The following is a 19,382-nucleotide window of genomic DNA, read 5'->3' as shown; positions in this document are numbered from 1 at the left end:
ATTGACAGATATATCGGGCGGATATTTACATTTCATACCATATCGGAATCGAGTGCCAAGTGCTTCGATATTATGAAATTGTTTCATTCAGTATTTTTTGTTTTGTAATTTTTATTTTATTTTATTGTATTTGTTTTAGTTCACTCCTAGTGTACACTCCTGGTGCTCGCTAAAGCATCAATACTATGCTTATTCCATCTCTCCACGACGACCCCAGTCCATGTCACCTGGAACATTTGCTAGCTGTTACCTCAAGAGCTTTGGAAGACGACTGGATGCAAGGTAGGCTATGTTTTCCTGTCTTCGTATTGGTCATTTTCAAATAAGTGTTAAACTTTACGTCAATTAACTGGAATCGCACATAAATTTTAATAGTTTGAAAAGTGCTTGTGACCAACTTGGCAGGCTAGTATTCTGTTATCATGCACCTGAAGATCACTGCTTGCGAGCTAGGTAGCAAGGCAGACCATAGCAACAAAAAAACCAGTGAAATGCTGAAGTTGCTCTTATTTCTTCACCACTTTAATGTAGTTTAATCAAAGGCACATTTACGGATGTTCTCGTCAAATAATCCATGCAGTAATCCAATCCTATAATTCATCTGGTGTAATTCAACATTTTCTGCACTAATTCTAAATAGTAAGAGTGCTATGACCTCACCACTACCTCTGTTTCACAGAAAATTCAATTTGATGACATACGCCCCAATTGTATAGCCTGAAACTAGTGAGAGATACCAGTGTTAATAAAGATTGCTTCAGCACAATGGAGTCTTTTTTTTTTGTAAATCACTGACTACATCGGCTGATATTCGCATATAGGTCTTCCTGTTTTCAAAGGTATCAAAATCAGTATCAGCCTTGAAAAATTCATATCAATCAACCTCGACTCTCAGCCCATATAGAATGCGTATATACACATTGGCAGTTGCCCTGTCTTGGCCATTTCTGTACTGTGATACCATACTTTAAATTTTTTTTTAAATGCATATGATTAACCAATAGTGCATTTATATTATGCGGAACCATATATTTTATTCTTTAAAAAAATGTTAAAATATTGAACCTCAAAGCTTTTCTGAAGTTATTGTTAGTATTTTATATATATACACTCCTGGGCAAAAGAAAATGGTCCGAGCCCAAAATGGCAAAGTATTAAGCTTTTAATGATCTTAACAACAAATCATTGGTCAGAAAATTAGCAAGAATTAAACAAATTCACTCCTGAGACCTCCTGTGCCACCATTTGCTTGTTTACTTTTGCTGCAGTGAACTGTTCCGGTGTATATATATACATAAATAAATGAGTGTGGGAATTTATAGATAGATCTGTCTGCACCTGCTTTGATCATTTTCTTACAGCTGCTCTTGGGGAAGCCACCGTATTCGGGCCTTTGAAGTATTGTGATTCTGAGTAGCTCAGTCCTTAAAGGTAGATAAAGATGCAGGTTCAAGATAGTGAAATTTGGTACAGTCTATTATTGGGTAGAAACAGCAGTTTTCATCCAATTGGAATCGCTCACCCTTCTCTGTGTTTTGCCTCTAACGGGATTATGGAACATGTATGGTTCTGCACAAGATAAATGCAATGCAACCCATCTTGCATGCGAAACTCAGTGCATCTTTTCTCCTGTGCGTAGGAAAATATTCCTTTTCTGCTGGTGTAATTTTTTCCCCCCTCATTTTTTTTGAACAAGTACTGTGTGAGAGACCTGATACTCATTTCTCTATATAAACTGAAGTTATTTTATTTTCTGAATTAAAATGATTAAAAAGACACATCAGAACAAGAACACAGATGCTTGAAGAATTTTATTATGAATAATGCGTTTCCGTGGATAATGGCAAAATACAAAAGGCAATATAGCCGTATGGCCAAAAATATCAAAAATTAAAAAAAATTTAAAAATGCCATTTTTGACGGTATTTTAATACGGAAAAAGATCTGTTCCATGTTGCTCCTGAGGTGAGGTGTACCGATGGTCACCACAACTCGTTTTCCTAGCGTTGGTCCATCGCGCAATGGAGCCTGTGAAAGTGCATAAGTTACATTTAGCATGGTCGTCATACTTTAATTTTCGTAGCTTGCTAAACAAAGTTTAGTCCTAGTTCCAGTAGCTATAAACATTTCAACACAATGATACTATGTGCTAAGGGCAATATGTTTCATTTGCATCCACACACCTACACATTAGGCCTTTGTCTCGCGCTGGGTATCCAGTAACTGCTACCCACCCACTAATACCTGAAGCGCGCAGAGGTTTTTCTGTCTTCTCAATTAACGAGCCGTAGCCTATAGTTTATCAATAAATCGGACAAAAAGACAGAGAAAGGGATACTTAATGTATGTATCACGAACCCAAGTTCTTCAGATAGCGCTGGGTCCTGCTTCTGAAGGGATATCATCAGCTGTTTGCTGGCCTCGTCGCCTTTATTCCGCACCATGTCTATTAAGGTGCGAGCCTGGTCCATTCTCTGGCGGTGTTCTTCTGTCACTTCGCCCACCTCCGCAGCATTCAGAACCCTCCTTAGCCGGAGATCGTCAATCAGCAGCTTGAGGACGGCCAGCGAAACTCTTTCCACAAACACGGGTCGTATATTGAATAGAACTGTTAAAAAAGGAGAAAGTTGATAGCTATGTATTGCATATTTACGTGCAGTTATTGAGAGGTAGGCTTATCTCTCAACTACCTGCAGCTTCCCGAAGCCTATCATTTTAAACTGTCGGTTTATATTTAGTGGGTTCTCGGGGAATTTGGCTGGTTCCTTAAAAATTACTTAACACATTTGTATTTCCTTACATATTTTCCTTATTCAAGTTTACAGCGGCAGTCATAGCTACATACAAACTGAAACAGGAAGCTCTTGTTTTTGATCAAGTTCCTGTGATCAGATAGTTTACCTGAAGTTTTGTTGTTGTAAAATATCATGATGACATTTCAGACATTATTTTTGGTAAAATTAATCATTATACCTTCGGCCATGACCGCGCTAAGAGCGGATGGAAAGCAAGAATTATCGAAAGGTGGCGCAAAGCTTTAACGCCCTTACGTGAATGAGCCACATGTAAGAACGTTGCGGCTATTTCTGTTTAGTTTGCTTGAAGTTTTGCTGTTGTAAAGTAGCTATGACTGCCGCTGTAAACTTGAATTAAGACATTGTTTTAGGTCATGTTAATCGTTTCTTACCGTCGGCCATGGCTCAGAGCGGATGGAAGGCAAGAGTTATTGAAAAATGATGCAGCGCTTAAGTTATTATCGTACGGGACTGAACTACCTGTACATGGATGCGAGGCATTGAGAAGCGCCGCCCCACCACACCCCACCCCCCATGTACTGACAATAAGACACACCGGAAAAGGACGTAAATAAGGGGCAGATTTAATAATAATCATCCTCATAATTATGATGTGTGCCGAAACAACGGATAAATAATTTGTGAACAAATTACAGGACAAGTCCTGATCGCTTTGGACCAGTGTTATGCTGGTGGGGGCCTCGGTTCAAGTCCGACCGCCGACCTTGTCTCTCTCTCCTCCTAGTTCTTCCTGTTTCTCTACACTATCCTGTCTAATAAATCTGAAAAAAAGCCCCAAAAAATATATTTTTTAAAATTATGCTGGTATTATGCTGGTACAGTGACCTCCATAATGTTTGAGTCAAAGACATTTTTTTTCTTGATTTGCTTTTGTGACCAATTCCACAATTTTATATTCGTAATCAAACCATTTCATGTGGTATTTAGCAGATGCTCTTATGCAGAGCAACGTGCAATGTGTGCACGAAAAAAGGCCTAGATTCATAAATCACCAACATCCCAAGTAGCAAATAACAATCTGTCTAATTATATTTCAACTCTATCGAATGTGTAATCTAGCCTCTCATTTAAAAAAAAAAGTTTTGCTCATTTTATTATATTGAGCTTTAAAAAAAATCTATTCTATCTAACAATTATTGTTTACAGTCACACATCCAAGTTGCACTTTATTTTCTCAATATGCGCATGCCTGTAATGTAACGTATATCTTTTTTCATTATATCGCCTTACGGTGTCACATGGAATTGATTGACAGTCCATGCCTACCTGTCACGTGATCGATGGTTTGCTCATCCCTATTCTGAATCTACAAATACTTCCTCTTGATTTATTGACTTATTAACAGATATGCTGCTACAATAAAGGCTTTTAAAAATACTTACTTTCTCGCAAGTGTGCCTGAAATTTCAGGTAAGTCGGTTTCTTTATATCTTTTCGGCTATTCCTCCCGCGACTCTGTAAGTACCCTGCCTTCAACAGCACATTGGCTCGTGCTACGTGGAGTTTATCTGCCTAAAATATTCTGTGGCAGCACTCTACTTTTCCTCCTGTTAATGACAAGTGCAATTGTCAGGCCATAACATCCAGGCAACAGGTAATCCTTTGATCCTTTTTCAGTAGAATAAACATGTGGAAGGGAAGGTAGCTGAAGGGTTTTTTTTTCGGGGGGTACGGGAATATAGGGTAGATAGAGGGGAGAACGTTGAAGAGGGGAACCAAGGTGGGGAGAGGTATATTGGCAAGCATGGGGCAGCAGTGTAGTATAATGGGTAAGTAACTGGTCTTGTAACTTAAAGGTCACTGGTTCGATTCCCAGGTAGGAAACTGCTGTTGTACCCTTCAAGGTACTTAACTATGGATAAGTTGTGTAAGTCGCTCTGGATAAGATAACAGTGTCTGGTAAATGCCTGTAATGTAATGTATATTCAGGGTCTTCAGGTTATGGACCTATGGAAGGTAGGGAGGGACTCTGCTGTCCTGGCTGCAGTAAGTAGTATTGGGGAGCCAGTAGGGAGTAGAGTCCACGCTGGGGGTAGCGATAGCCAGGTCGGCGCAGGGAGGTAGGAGAGCTAAGCGTGGTTGGGATGCAGGGCTGGACCTTGTCCTGGAGGTTTGGGGATGCAGCTGCTTTATCAGCCTTGTACACTGTATCTATTACCAGGGTTTTGAATTCGATGAGGGCAGCCACCGGATGCCAGGGGAGGGAACGCAGGAGGCAGGCGACGTGAGAAGATTTGGGGAGGCTGGAAACCATGCATTAACATCGAATGAAGCCGTTATATCATTATTTGCACATGTAGTATATATACTGTCCACAAGAGGGCAGTATAAACCCTTTCCATCAGTCAGCAGTCACAAAAGTACTGCCACATCATTTTTACATTACCCCTTTTGTTTTTGCTTTTTTGTGGCTAATCAATTGGTGACTTGGATTTTGTGTAACGTGATATCCAAGGTAGCAGTTGGCCTTTGCATAATATTAGAGTTATCATTCTTGTTCCAATTAATTTTCAAGACTTGAAATCAGTATTCTCATTTGAGGGATCATCTTTCCTGTCAAACGTTCAATAAAGTCTTATCATCTCAGCAGCACAGAACACCACAAAATGAATGAACAGAGAAAAATGAAACAATATCTCTCCAATCAAAATGTAGTGTTTTTTTTTTTTTGTGAAATTGCATGAACTTTGTCATCAATTGAATGGGTGCTGTTTCTTTCAGCAAAACTCTGCAGTAACAAAGCAGCAGTAGAACAACTTGATATGTACATTACTAATGCATCATAACTGCACTCAAAGTCTCCCAAGGGTGTTCTACCCCAAAACCACTGTATGGTTATTGGTTAAGTGCAGATTTATCATATAACAGGGCACAACTGAACGTATTATAAACACTGCATTTTGGAATTGTTTTGGACCATTAGTGGTGTCGTTTGAAATTCTGAATGGAGATAAATGGGAGACTACTTTAAATTGCTATCATTGGATATGACACAAAGGGCATTTATAATATTCAGAATTTTTAACTTTCCACCGATGAAAGATGTACTGACAACCAACTGCTTGGGAATAAATCTTTGGTATGGATTAATGTTCAAATCAATACAGTGTCAAATGTTTGTTAATTGACATTAAAAATGGAAATAATTGAAAGCACACAGCAGACTTGTCTCAAATATTCTTCTGAGGTATGGCTGAAATATTTTTTTTGCAATAATACAAGTGTTTTGGATGCAAAAAAAAATGTTGCCATGAAAATATTTTCAAAAAATATTTTCACTGACTGCCTCTTGTAGTGCATGTTTCACCAAAGCAGAATAGGCACCTTGAGAAACTCATGTCTCCTACAGGGGACAAACGTGAGGTCCAGGTCCTAGAAGGATACACCTTAACCTGGGTGTCCTAAAACCATAGGCATAGATTTGGGGGGGGGGGGGATGCAGGGGATACGCCCCCCTCAATAATTAGAACACATGCATTTGTTCCCCCCAATAAAAACATGAAAGAAGCAGAGGACTTTTATTTCCACCTAAATTGGTGCAGAAAAGGCACAAATTGGTGCAAAAAAAAAAAAAAAAAAAATTCACCACAATGCAGTAAATGAAGTGTTTTTGACGCTCAAAATTTCCTGGGGGAGGACCCCCAGACCCGGCTTAATGTGTCCCCCACAATGTTCAAATGAAACCCACGCCACTGCCTAAAACCCAGGGGCGTGCTGAGGCCTCGCCAAACACCGAGTGCTCTTCTCAGCTTATCAGACAGGCTGAGTAACCTAACTGCCACATCAGCCATTTCAGTGTACATCTGTATCCTTTTTCAATCCTTCCACGTTTATGTAAATTCACATTGAACATGCTGTTGTATCATTTAAAATCGCATCTTAAAATGTGTGAACAAACTCAGGGAAATTACATTTATGGTGTGTTCATATATGATATCCTGAATAAAAATGAATTCTTTTTTTTTTAATTTTTTTAAAAGCATTCCTCCAATTCATTTGTGGTGACTAGCTGCCAACCATATCACACCAAATGCACTGTGTAAAGATTCAATTATGCGACTCAACACTTGGTATTGGTCATAACGAGATGTCACGTATCATCCATTACCTTAAGAAAGGTGGATTACTCATATGAGTAGCAGTCCATAATATCTTTGGAAAAGAACATGTTCTCTTGATGGTTGGAGAAATTGCAGGTAATTTACCTATGAATGTACTTCACTACACAAAAACACAAAAAAAATGCAAACTCAATCATTGTACACCCAAGATGAAATTCATTTTTTTTAATATATCAAAAAATGTTTGTTATTATTAACCAGACAGTAAACCTATGGCACCTTTTACTGGATCCTTGATGGAGTTAATAAAGGGGTTAGTGATTCACAGTTTTACCTGAATGACAACTTACAACACAACATTTGTAAATAGTTTCTGTGAATCCATAAAACCCTCAAGGAGATTAAATACTTAACTCAATGGATTGACAAATTGACTCCAACAGACAAAAGAAGCCAAAGGAGATTAAATGGTTGCATCGTCTCCAAGCAGTGCCTAGAAATTAAACTCAAATAAGGTTATGATCAGTGTTCCTGTTTCTCTGTATTAATTCAACAACTGCATCAAATCCTTACTTTTTATATGATTCTAGATATGTTCATGCTTATACCATACATTGGAAATTATCATTTAGACTGTAACTAAAGGAGCACATGAACATCCAAAAATAGTTATCCATATACCCCAAGCCCCCGAGTAAAAAGTCCGTCTCTGTTCCTCTCGGTTGTCCCGAAAATGAATGAATAGGGAGCCTGACAACTGTGAGGAAAAGCGATTCTGTTAACGTTGACGGTCAGCAGGGGAGGCAAATGCTATGTAAGTACAATGTGTTAGGCTCCACGGAATTACTTATGTTATTATACCGAAGTGAAATATCTCTGAACTAAGTTTTGTACTACCGTTACTATTTTGTGACATGTTGTTTGTGCTGTACTTGTTCTAATAAAGATTTATATTGCTTGTCAGATCGCCTGTGTAATGGTGTTCAGTTCACTACCGAGCTGTTTTTTTCATCGCTGATAAAAACTACCCACACATTTTTAAATCAGCTGATATATCTTAGGCTTGTCGCGATGTCCGTCAATACATTTTGTAATTACAATTAATAACTAAAATAAACGTGCATCTGCAGTTTCAACATTGAATATCCAAATATGTGCTTGCTAACAAGCTAGCTGGCTAAAACGTAATTTGCTAATCATAACATAACATATAGCTCGCTAACTGATTTTATGACATTCCGAGTTCCAGCGCACACCAAACTACGGAGGAAGAGGTCTGCATGCTATTTCGCCGAGGCTCTCAACCAGGCGAACGTTTCCTTGCTCCTGTTTACAACCTGAGACACTTCTCCAAACCGCGCAAAGTTTGGTGTGCTCCGTAGTTTGGTGTGCGCTGGAGCTTGCCATTGAGCCATAACACGGTCTTATGTCGCATGCTGCAGCAAGGGTTTCTATGAAACTCTCGCTGGTTAAGAGATTATTTTCTATTTCTCTAGCTCTTTGGGCCATTCCCTGTGAAATTTGGTGCCCCTACTTGAAAGGTCCTAATGCCAAGAAAATAAGGACCCCTTAGTGAAGTCCGAATTATTGCCTCATTCAAATTTTAATTATTTAACGTTTTTGTTTGCTTATCCTTGATTGTACTGTCAAATTTTACTGATGCTAATGTTAAACTTGTTTTTCTCACTCAGTAGCCCATGAAGAAAAAAAAAGAAATTATTCAAAAAGTAAAAACGGCTGTCTTGTGATATGCCTGATTATAAACCGAGTTATATATATATTCGGAATTGTAATTTATATATTCAGAATTGAAGTTATATATTCGGAAATTGAATTTATATATTCGGGAATTGTACTTATATATCCAGAATTGAATTTATATATTCAGAAATTGAATTTATATATTCAGAATTGTACTTATATATTCGGGAATTGAAATAATATATTCTGGAATTGAATTCACAGGATGACATTACTACTTATCACTCAATCTCAACAATTGACAGAGTTTGGAAAATATTGTAACTTTATTCATTTCTATCACATTTAAATACAATAGTCTTTTTCCAACATTCAGCATTTTAATGGCCTATATATAAACGTTAGCATTTGTGAACTCCCAAAATGCAGTTCAAAGGAACAAATGAAAGGTCTGAGAACTAGATCTTCTGCAATGGCATAGCAAAGCATTTAAGTCATTTCATATATAAACAAACAAAAACAGACAGAAAATTGCAAAAGTACTATTTCTTTATAATGCCCTGCATTGTAGTAAAATAGTTGTACTCTAACAGAGTTTGGAATGTGTTTCAAAGCCAAACAGGGGATGCAGTGTTAAACCAGTTAAAAGCGAAAAGGTTTGTTATATGTCCACCATTGTGCAGTCACCCTTTCAAGAGCGAATTAAAATGCAGAGATCAGGCACGGAAGTGCAGTACTTCCCTTGGGGCAATAGGATAGTCCCAAGTCAGACTCGACTGACAACTTGTCACCTGTCCGTAAGACAGAACATTCACAAAGTAATGCAAATAAAACTGCCCCACTGAGCATCAAACTACAGTATATGAACAAGAACAAAGAGCACATATGCTCTGAAAACAGAGAGTTACGTCTAGGCGTTAGGACTTGGTTCAAGTGCTAAAGAGATAAGGGGGCACGCCTTAAAGTTCACACATTCCAGTGTTTCACACTGGTTGTAGGCTGTTGCGGTTGTGGAACATTGTCTAATTTGATAAGAGGTTTTTTTTGTGGAGCTGATATTTGAGTGACTTCCTTCTGAACAACGGTACTTCCTCCGTAGAAAACTGACATTGCTTGAGTCAGCCAATCATTTTTTACCCGCTAATTTAATATCCCCACCACTCTGCAAGTGGGGACCGCCCACTCTTTTATGTAAATAACAACAACTAGCTGAAGCCGGGGGCTTTATGACTAGCAGTAGCTACACAGTACCCACCCCCCCCCCCCCCCCCCTCACCTTAGCAAACAAGTATTTGTTTGCTCAGGGCATTTCTCCACTAGCGATATTCAAAATGGTTTACAGTACAACTCCGGGTCTGCCTCCAAGTTACTACTAAAACCGGGTGCAGTTCCATCTATTCAAGACCCGACTGCAAACATCCATCCTGTAAGTATATGTTCTTTACCGATAAATTTACATTGAAGGGCTGATGTTTTTGATAAATACTTGTGTATTAGGTACATATTGTCAGATGATTTGTCTTTGCGCTGAGGTGCTGGGTGGATTGAACTGGACGTCCATAAATTATTATGGGAATGTCCATCCAAGAAATATTTTTCATTCGGTGCTGGTATCAAGGAAATTAAATATGGGGGAAATTAAATGACAAATGGCACACAATTTAACGCTCGATACCATGCTTCATTGTTTTTTTTTTAGCCTCAGACAGTAGACCTGGGGAGTATTCCACAAAGCAAGATAAGCAAGTTTTGCAAACCTTGGGCAATATTGCAGTATCGGCTTTATGCCACAGCAGTCTGTCGCTGTGCTCAGATCTATTCAAATGATAGGTTACTGATTGCCTGTCTTGGAAAAAACATAAAAGACGAAGTAAAACATAAACCAATGTTACCATTTGGAAACGTCTTGAAGAAATTTGGGTATACCCAGAACTTAACCGGGGTTGTCCTCATATTTCGGGTCTGACTCCGTCTCCTGCTTGTAAGTCGATTAAACATCTTGCTGCTGCCATGCTGTTTTCACAATAGTTTCCTCGAGCCTTCTGTTCAAGGTTCATGGTTATCTTTATTGTCCCACTAGGGGAAATTTGTTTTGCAGCCAGGGTACACATAAAGACAGAATACAAAAGGACAACATCACGACAACATCAACACAATTAAATCACTGAGCTAGTGCAGGGAAATGGAAATTCATACCAAGTACAAATGTGCAAGTGTGCAAGTGGGCAAGTGTGCAAATGAGCAGGGGTAGTGCAAGTAATGCGACCAGTGTGCTATTTTCCATTAAGCATATCAATAGCACTTATTGGGATGAAGGAGACATGGAATCTTTTAGTCCTCCAAACAGGTGCCTTGTAACGACGGCCTGAGGGCAAAAGCTCAAACTTCCCCTGGAGTGGATGGTCCTAGCAGGCCAATATTGCATTAGCCCTCCTAAGGACCTGCCTGTTATAAATGTGCAAAAGCCTGGCCTGCCTCCTCCCTGAGATCCTATTGGCCACCTTAACAAGACCACCAAGTCTGTTCCTATTGGACAGATTTAGGTTTCTAAGCCAAGCAGTAATACAAAAGGTTAAAACAGATTCAATGAAACTTCTGTATAGGAGAGTCATCGTCTCAGCAGAAACGTTAAAAGAGTTAATTTTTCTCATGAAAAAAGTATTTGCTGGACCTTTTTAGAGGTAGCTTAAAGTGGGGATGGACGAAAATCGGAAGCCAATCGCAGTTACAGGTAATTCAATATTTAAATGAGTGTGGCAAAACGGATTGTGTGAGAGTAAGAGCCAGGAGAGGAGCCAGAAAACAAAATGTATTGCAAATATTTAGGATTCTTTTGACAGACAAAATGACATAAACGCTCTGAAGAGGGACCAGGGAACGCTAGATAACTGTTCAAAATGTAGAGAAAGGGAGCCCGTTAAGCTAGACTGGGTTATTAAGCAGCTACTAGAAATACTTGGTCAGTCAACAATGTACTGTAGTAGGTACCTAACAGCCACTCCCGATATTGTGTCTGGATTGCATTAGGCTAATTGGGGTTACACTGCTTGCTCCCCGTAATTGTAATAGTATAATAATGCGTAAAATGTTGTGTATGTGTTGTGTATTAGCAATATTGAAGTGCCATTTATGGAAAAGGAGGTGCTGGGGAACCATGTGCAGTTTATAGGAGGAGGTTACCAGTATCTTGGTAACTAGAATGTACATAGTTGTCCTTAAAGTAGTGGTATGAAATAAATCAGTTTGTTGGCACGGCGCAGTTGCGCAAACGGCTTGGCGTGATGACAACTTAGCCATGCCCTGCCCGCGTTCACCAATACATTTGCACCTGGCGTCTGGCATGTGTTTGATAGTACCTGCATATTAGGCTACGTTCAAACGACGGGGAATTCTACTCGCAGAATTCCAACACTCAAATCACAAGCTGCACTCTGCGCGAGGCACGTAGCGTACATCACAGATCTGCACAGGCTGCCGTACTACAGCGTGTCAGAGGGCGCTAGCGATAGCCCAGATACAGTAGGGCACAGAGCAATATTAATGTGTACACTTCACAGCAGTCGTCAAGTCCCACCCCTAGTTTGATGTCAGTGTTCCTCTGTCACCCTGCCCTAACGAACCTGGAATTCCCGTGGTTATCACAGTCGGATTCCGTTTAGCAGGCAATTGTCAGTGCTTCTGGTGTTTGTGCATGCAGCAGTATGGATCTGACGAAGCTTCTAACGGAGAACGACCCCTTTCCTGCAATACCTCCAGCCCTGTCCCTGCGCCTGCTTCACGGGTAAGGAGGTTCGCACAGGAGAGGCGAGCGATCCCACATCCCAGAGTGATGGTGGTATTTTCGGCCCAGACCGAGACCGACAAACCAGGCGATGCGATGTCGAGTTCGGATTCTGCGGAGGACGATTTCCGAAAGCCTGCCATTCCCAATTTAAACCTGGGCAAGCCTCTTCGTACACTTAACGCGTCCCAGGAGGTAAGGAGGTTGCAGGGCGGATGATGTTGTTTGTGTATGTAACTTAGCTAGTTAGCCGTGCAACTGAAGGAAGCTAGCGCTTACAAATGGGGCAAGGGTATTGTGCTGTACTTCAATGTTATATACACATGGAGTTTTCGATTTATTTGCAAAAGCTTGTATTCTACGGATATTTTCACCTTAGTTTTCCCACGTCTTTGAACCCCCATTGATATATGGAATTGTCTCCATGGGCAACAGATGAATTACACACGCCTTCTTCTTCCCGTTTACTTAAATCTGATTGGTCCAATATGACACTTAGTAGAATATTCTCCCTGTTCTAATTGGTTTACATCACTCGCCTGTCATCCTGCGCATGCACGAGACTGACCTTCTTTAAGCGTGTCTGGTGGAGCTTGTGCTCATACTGAAAGCTGTTCTGCTGGTGGTCCCAAGGCGTCCTGTCAAGATTGGGGGCATAATTTGTTTAAAACCCAAGGAGTAATCACTTTAAGTTGCTAAGAATGGCGTGTAACGGCATGACCGAAACATCTATGTTAAGACGCTCAGAGAAAAGCTGTTCGCTACAAACGTATCGCCACCGTCCGGATAGCAAACGACCCCGGGCTGGAACTGCACCGGTTCTGGTCCCTCAGGCAGTTCTGATGGTGAAGGCCCGGAATTAGCGCAGATCCAACCCGAAGTCCCTTATTATCTATGTGCGCTCTTTAGTTTTCGGTGTTTATATTCTAACTGGATGTGCTAAAGATCTTGTACTTTTTTGACACCTTCCGAAGAACTCTTACTTGCCCTCTTCAGTAGGTTCTCTGTGTTGGGTATCTAATTGTGATCTAATTGTAAAATAAAGAGCAAATCTTGAGTGTGTCTGCTTGTTGCATACATTTTTAACCCTGACAACAGTGCCACAGATGTTTAACATATCGTTCCAGTCCAGAACTAATTTACTGCATTAATTATGCATTCCCTTTGCAAGCCCTCTTGGGGTTGTGACTCTCCCATAAGACCTCAATGGTGCAGTAATGGTCTGTGCCTATGTGCTGTACAGTCATGCTAAACATGTTACCAAAATAAAAAAAAGGTGTGTGTGTGAAAGTGAAAGTTGGATTAGATCCTCATCTACACACTGACATTCAGATATCATGGGATGAATGCAAAGAAGCTTTTGTCCATCACCTGCAGTTCCCCGAGGTCGTCCCCTTGAACGTCGGCGGCACGTACTTCACCACGCGTCTGTCCACGTTGCGTCGCTACGAGGACACCATGCTGGCGGCCATGTTCAGCGGGCGCCACCACATCCCCCGCGACGCCGAGGGCCGCTTCTTCATCGATCGAGACGGAGCGTATTTCGGGTGTGTCCCCCCAACTCACTAGCCGGCATAAAAATTAGCGAATCAAATTAAAGGGGCTGGTGATGTGGACTAAAAATTACAATGAAAAGTCCATGGCCCATTAGAACAATCATCTCAAATATATAATATTGCTATATTTGTGTTACACTATGCGTGTGAAAGAAAAGGAAAACTAAGCAAAAAAAGAAGAAGAAAAGAAGCAGTTCTATGATAGCATATTTTATTCCATAAAATAATAATTAAAACAAAGCAGTATTATGTAGTTCATTACTGTATTTTAATGTAAGTATATTTTATCCAGCTGTTATGGTTATATATTTTGTTCCTGTCAAAATTTTGTTACTGTATGACAAGATTTTTGCTTGGAAGTCAGTTGCTGGTTTCCATGTTGAATAATGGAACATGACTGAAGTAAAGGTCCACATACAGGTCCACAATATCCACAGATATTGCAGTTTTTTCTGCTGGGGTAGTCAAACAGCTCAAGAGAATCACAGAATATATGTGTGTGCGTATGTTCGTTTGTGTGTTCATTTGTGTGTGCACACGTGTGTGTGCGTGTGTTTGTGTGTGCGTGCGTGTGTGTGTGTGTTCATTTGTATGTGTGCGTGTGTTTGTGCGTGTGTTCGATTATGTGTGTGGATGGGTGCATGTGTTCGTTTGTGTGTGGATGGGTGCATGTGTTTGTTTGTGTGTGGATGGGTGCATGTATTTGTTTGTGTGTGGATGGGTGCATGTGTTCGTTTGTGTGTGGATGGGTGCATGTGTTTGTTTGTTTGTGTGTGTGTGCGTGTGTTGCTGGTTTTAGGGATATCCTGAACTTCCTGAGGGAGGGGGAGTTGCCCCAGAGGGAGCATGTGAGAGCCGTGCACAGGGAGGCCCAGTACTATGCCATCGGGCCCCTGCTCGACAGCCTGGAGGACACTCAGCCACTCACCGGGGAGAAGGTGCGCCAAGCTTTCCTTGACCTCCTGCCGTACTATAAAGGTGAGACACATATGTGCATACCTGTAGCCTTACACCTAGATGTCTTAACTTACTTTTAAAAACACAGTTTGACCATTGGTCTTCCTTTAACATGGTTTAATCTGTGAACTGTTCTTGTTTTGCATCCGCCCAACAATGCTATATCTTACACCTAGATGTCTTAACTTACTTTTAAAAACACAGTTTGACCATTGGTCTTCCTTTAATATGGTTTAATTTGTGAATTGTTCTTGTTTTGTGTCTGCCCGACAATGCTATATGCAACTGTGCACATGAGCATTGTAGGACGGATGAAAAACAAGAACATCTTTTTAAAAGCTATCTTTTAGTACCATTTTCAATATTCCATTTTTAAAGCGTTGACTCAGGGCCTCGCACAGCAATTGAAGTAGGCCGGCCGATTGGCCACGGATTGGCCTAGGCCCCTGATCGGTCCGCGCCTCTGACCCGCAGACAATCTGGAGCGCATCGTGGAGATCGCCAAGCTGCGGGCCATGCAGCGGAAGGCGCGCTTCGCCAAGCTGAAGATCTGCGTCTACAAGGAGGAGATGCCCATCACGCCCTACGAGCGGCCGCTCTTCAACTCGCTGCGCTTCGAGCGCTCGGAGAGCGAGGCCAAGCTGTTCGAGCACCACTGCGAGGTGGACGTGTCGTTCGGGCCCTGGGAGGCGGTGGCCGACGTCTACGACCTGCTGCACTGCATCGTGAGCGACCTGGCGGAGCGCGGCATCACCGCCGACCAGCAGTGCATCGGCGTGTGCGACAAGCACCTCATCAACCACTACTACTGCAAGAGGCCCATCTACGAGTTCAAGATCACGTGGTGGTGAGGGCAATCAAAGGTCGCCGTTTGTGTTCCGCTGGCTTCCGCTCCCTCCCCTTTGCGACGAAGGGCGGACTCTGGCCCCGGGCCCCGGGCCCCGAGGCCCCCAGCAGACCCCTGGCAGTGTGAGATAAGAGGGTCAGGGGTTACGACAGCCTTTTCCAAACGCATCGAACCCCCCCCCCCCCCCCCCCAGCGCTACCGCTGTGCTTACTGACCCAAGTGCGGTTGCGATGCTTCTGTTTTGTCACATACTACTAGTTGTACGACTGATAAGTTTCGTTTTGTCGTGTTTGTTTTTTTCCGCACGACGTCCTCAACCTCTTTGAGTTTTGATTTTGATGGGTTTTTTTATTTTTTATTTTAAGTGACTGTTATTGTTATTTATTGTCATCTCGTTTTGTTTTAAACTCTGGGAGTTTTCCTGTGCATCCACATACTCAAGCTCATGCGATGTCAAGGTGTTCAGAAGCTGGTGCGACTGGACTGTTGTGAAACAGTGTTGCTTGTCCTGTCTCACTGTGGCCATCTTGCTGCTGTTGTATTCACTGTCGTAGGTTTTATGATGGCAAGTGCAGTAGGATGTGTTCTAGGCAATGGCTAGTGAGAGTCCTCGTAACATAACTGGCCGATTTTAAGTGACCCAAACAGATGTCTCCCCTGTATATATGTATTTGTTTTCTTTTTGTACTGACTCTGTACTTACATGTTGTGCTCTCTTATGTTGCAGGTTTCCTCAGATCTAATGCAAGGCTTTAAGCAGCCAGAATTTGCCAGAAACATTAATTGTTGAGGGGCCCTGCAATTTAATTTCTTCATGGCTAGTGAGGGGTTAATACAGAGAGGAAGCAGCAGTTGTCCAGGATCAAATGGCATCAGTATGCAAGACAGGTTTTTGATGGAAGCTATTTTTTTATTTTCTATTTTTATTATGAGATCGGCTCATTTGTTATTTTAAAGTTGATTCAAATGCACTTTTTTCTCTGTAAATCCAAAAAAAAAAACGTTTGAACACAGTAAGAGTGATTAGCATACTATATGTCACCGTGCATATTGGTGCAGATCAAAGACAGACACAAGTAGACCAGAAGTAGTGCATAATAAACTGTATCAAGAGGAATACTGTAGTCTGTCCCCTTGTGTTGCTGTACGTTAGACAGTGCTATGCTATGGTTCAATCATTTTGTCTTGTTGACCGTGCTCAATTATCCTGTCTTTAAGACACAGCGGAAAATACAGTATAAGTAATCAGTTTGTTTAAACGAACATGGATATGGTTGCTCGTCTTCATGTTGCACTGCAAATAGCTTGGAAACCCGCAGCTTCTAATACGCTGTGGGTAGATTTTACGTGGACAGCCCCAAAACCAGCTGACTTGTGACAATGCAGCTGTGGATGTATTGGCCTGAAGACTGCACGTCTTATCCGGGACATTCACGGCACATATTTGTTTCAGATTTTTCACTCTTGTAGAGTTCTGTCAAAAGTTAAATTTTTAACTGGAAATGCTAGAGGACCTGTAAAAGGGGACAAGAGTCCTTTGCCCTTCCAGCGAAACCCTGATAACACTGAATAGAATGTGAATTGTGTATTTCAGTACTAAACAGCATTTATTGTCTGAAAAAATCTTCTCATCTTTGCACTTCCTCGAATGATAACTGCTTCTTCAGTTTGCTGGAGTCGGGATGAAAGGCATTTAAACAATAAATTCTTAGAGGGATAATATGCATCCACCTTGAGTCTTCATCTTTGATATTCTGACAATGACAGTATGACAGATATTCTGACAGTATGTTTGTTGTATACTGTTTTTAGTATACTTTGTGGGCTAGGCTTTTACAGTGATAAATGCATCTTAATATAAGTTATACAACTGCACAAGACAATATCTTCCTGACCTGTAGTCAGACTTCTGAGAGTATTTTTCTTTTTAAAAAATTATAATTGTATTAATTTTACTTCATTTTTGTTCAGATGTTCAGATTGATGTTGCATTTTTTTCACAAAAGTTTCACATTTGTTTATGTGAAATCCTGAATCAGATTTTGGCTGTACTAATTAACAGAGATTAAAATGTCAATAGCTATTAGAGTCCTAAAGTGATGTGTGATGTGTTGGTGAAATTTCGAATTGCCAGTTTGAAGTTACCAAGTTGCCAGTTGAAGGCAGCAATCAATTTTATATTATTACCTGAAAATCATTTTTTATTTTATGTATTTTATTTTATATTTATTTGACAGGGACAATGCACATTGATCAACATCAGTATTCTGTGATGTAAATGTGCCAGATTTAGCCAAATGGCTGATTTCCATCTGATGTCCCAGTCCAGGCTGATGTTATCACATTGATAACAAAATAGTGTACTAACATCAGCCTGCCAGGGATTAGCCAATAAATGACTCAAACTGTGAGTGACAGACTTTCTCTGCACACAGGTATGGTATGCTAATGTTAGCCATGTGTAAATTGTAGTTTTTATATCAATGTGCAAAACCTATTTACTTTCATTCTTTATTAAATCACCATGGTCTCATTTTGCTTTGATATTTCTCAGCAAAAATGGAGCGGATAAATTTGTTTGTTGACACTGTTATGGTGTTATTACCACAAGAGTATTCAGTTAAACAGATCGTGGTTATTAAAGACCCTGTGCAAGCACTTTTTTCTTGCATTTAAATAGTTTGTTCAGTCACAAGATAAAGATTATTTGTAGTGTGCATTGTAAGGACTTCTTTTTAAAAATTGCAAATAAAAACTTTCTGCTGAATAAAATAGGTTTAATATCATAGTATTTATTTGTATCATATAGCATGTACATACCTTTGTATATACTATAACTAAAAATTATGACTTTGTTTGCACAGGGTCTTTAAATACATTTAAGGGGAAATGTGAACGTCAGAGGTTGAGGGTCACAACACATGGTCTACTGTGCAATTAGTGCAACCAAATTTAGCTTCATGTATAATTATTCTGGAGGCTGTCACTCAAATTTAGTGTTGATAGTTTAAATTCTGTATGAACGACATCCCCCAGCGTCATAAATCCTTTTCTCTCGAAAATCCAACAGGAAAAGGGAAGAGTAATATATTATGCTGTACTGTACATATAAAAGCCTATGGGCGTCTTTAAATGAAGATCAACTGATAAAATGCTTGCCGACACGTGTTTGATATTATGTATTTGTGTGACTGTAGCTCTCAATTGCATGGTATGTAAAGCGCATATCATAAAAACTTGCACATGACCAGACATATTTTGTACACAGTTTCGTAGTCATTCACATCCAAGGCGATGCATGAGACACTCTAATTTCAGCTCTATAGTTTGTCCACCATTGTTATTGCAAGCGTGCACAAATATGGAAATGCAAGAACTTTTCCGTTTTCACATGACCTACAAAATCATGATAAAACGCTGGATACATCTCAGAAACGTTAAACAACGTAAACTAAGATGTGTAGGCCGTCTTATAAACACAGATTAGAAGGCGCGGATTTATAACTCAGTGCGTATTGAGACGGAATTTCACAAAAAAAGATACATACACTGCCACTCTAAACTTGTGAGGATAAAGCAAACTCAGGTACAGGAGACTTGTTCCCGTTTTGTAATGTTATTGTTTTTAAGCCAGTATGTGTGCGCGCGTGGGCGTGTGCGTGC

At 40.5% G+C, this 19,382-nt stretch overlaps 1 protein-coding gene and 1 long non-coding RNA gene across 2 annotated transcripts; one reads left to right on the top strand and one right to left on the bottom strand.

Moving 5' to 3' along the window:
- Positions 1–1,634: 1,634 nt before the first annotated feature.
- Positions 1,635–3,336, bottom strand: LOC135263899 (uncharacterized). The gene is made up of 4 exons (XR_010332564.1): positions 3,188–3,336; positions 2,359–2,608; positions 1,737–2,028; positions 1,635–1,649 (listed from the first exon to the last, which is right to left on the bottom strand). It is a non-coding gene; the product is annotated as an uncharacterized LOC135263899 (long non-coding RNA).
- Positions 3,337–11,177: 7,841 nt separating this feature from the next.
- kctd7 (potassium channel tetramerization domain containing 7) lies at positions 11,178–18,453 on the top strand. Its single transcript, XM_064352358.1, has 4 exons — positions 11,178–12,554; positions 13,737–13,906; positions 14,715–14,893; positions 15,347–18,453. The coding sequence occupies exons 1-4, from the start codon at positions 12,270–12,272 to the stop codon at positions 15,721–15,723; spliced, it is 1,011 nt and encodes a 336-aa protein (XP_064208428.1). The 5' UTR covers positions 11,178–12,269; the 3' UTR covers positions 15,724–18,453.
- The last annotated feature ends 929 nt before the right edge of the window (positions 18,454–19,382 follow it).

This window comes from Anguilla rostrata, chromosome 9 (assembly GCF_018555375.3).
Source record: "Anguilla rostrata isolate EN2019 chromosome 9, ASM1855537v3, whole genome shotgun sequence".
NCBI classification, from domain to species: domain Eukaryota; kingdom Metazoa; phylum Chordata; class Actinopteri; order Anguilliformes; family Anguillidae; genus Anguilla; species Anguilla rostrata.
Note: the sequence above shows the minus strand (reverse complement) of the source record. Positions and strands in the feature narration are given on the sequence as shown.

Excerpts from the sequence above, each read along its gene's own strand:
- kctd7 (XM_064352358.1), top strand. The coding sequence starts at position 12,270 with ATGCAGCAGTATGGATCTGACGAAGCTTCTAACGGAGAACGACCCCTT. Across the intron at positions 12,555-13,736 it reads CACTTAACGCGTCCCAGGAG|TTCCCCGAGGTCGTCCCCTT; the intron begins GTAAGGAGGTTG and ends CATCACCTGCAG. Across the intron at positions 14,894-15,346 it reads CCTCCTGCCGTACTATAAAG|ACAATCTGGAGCGCATCGTG; the intron begins GTGAGACACATA and ends TCTGACCCGCAG.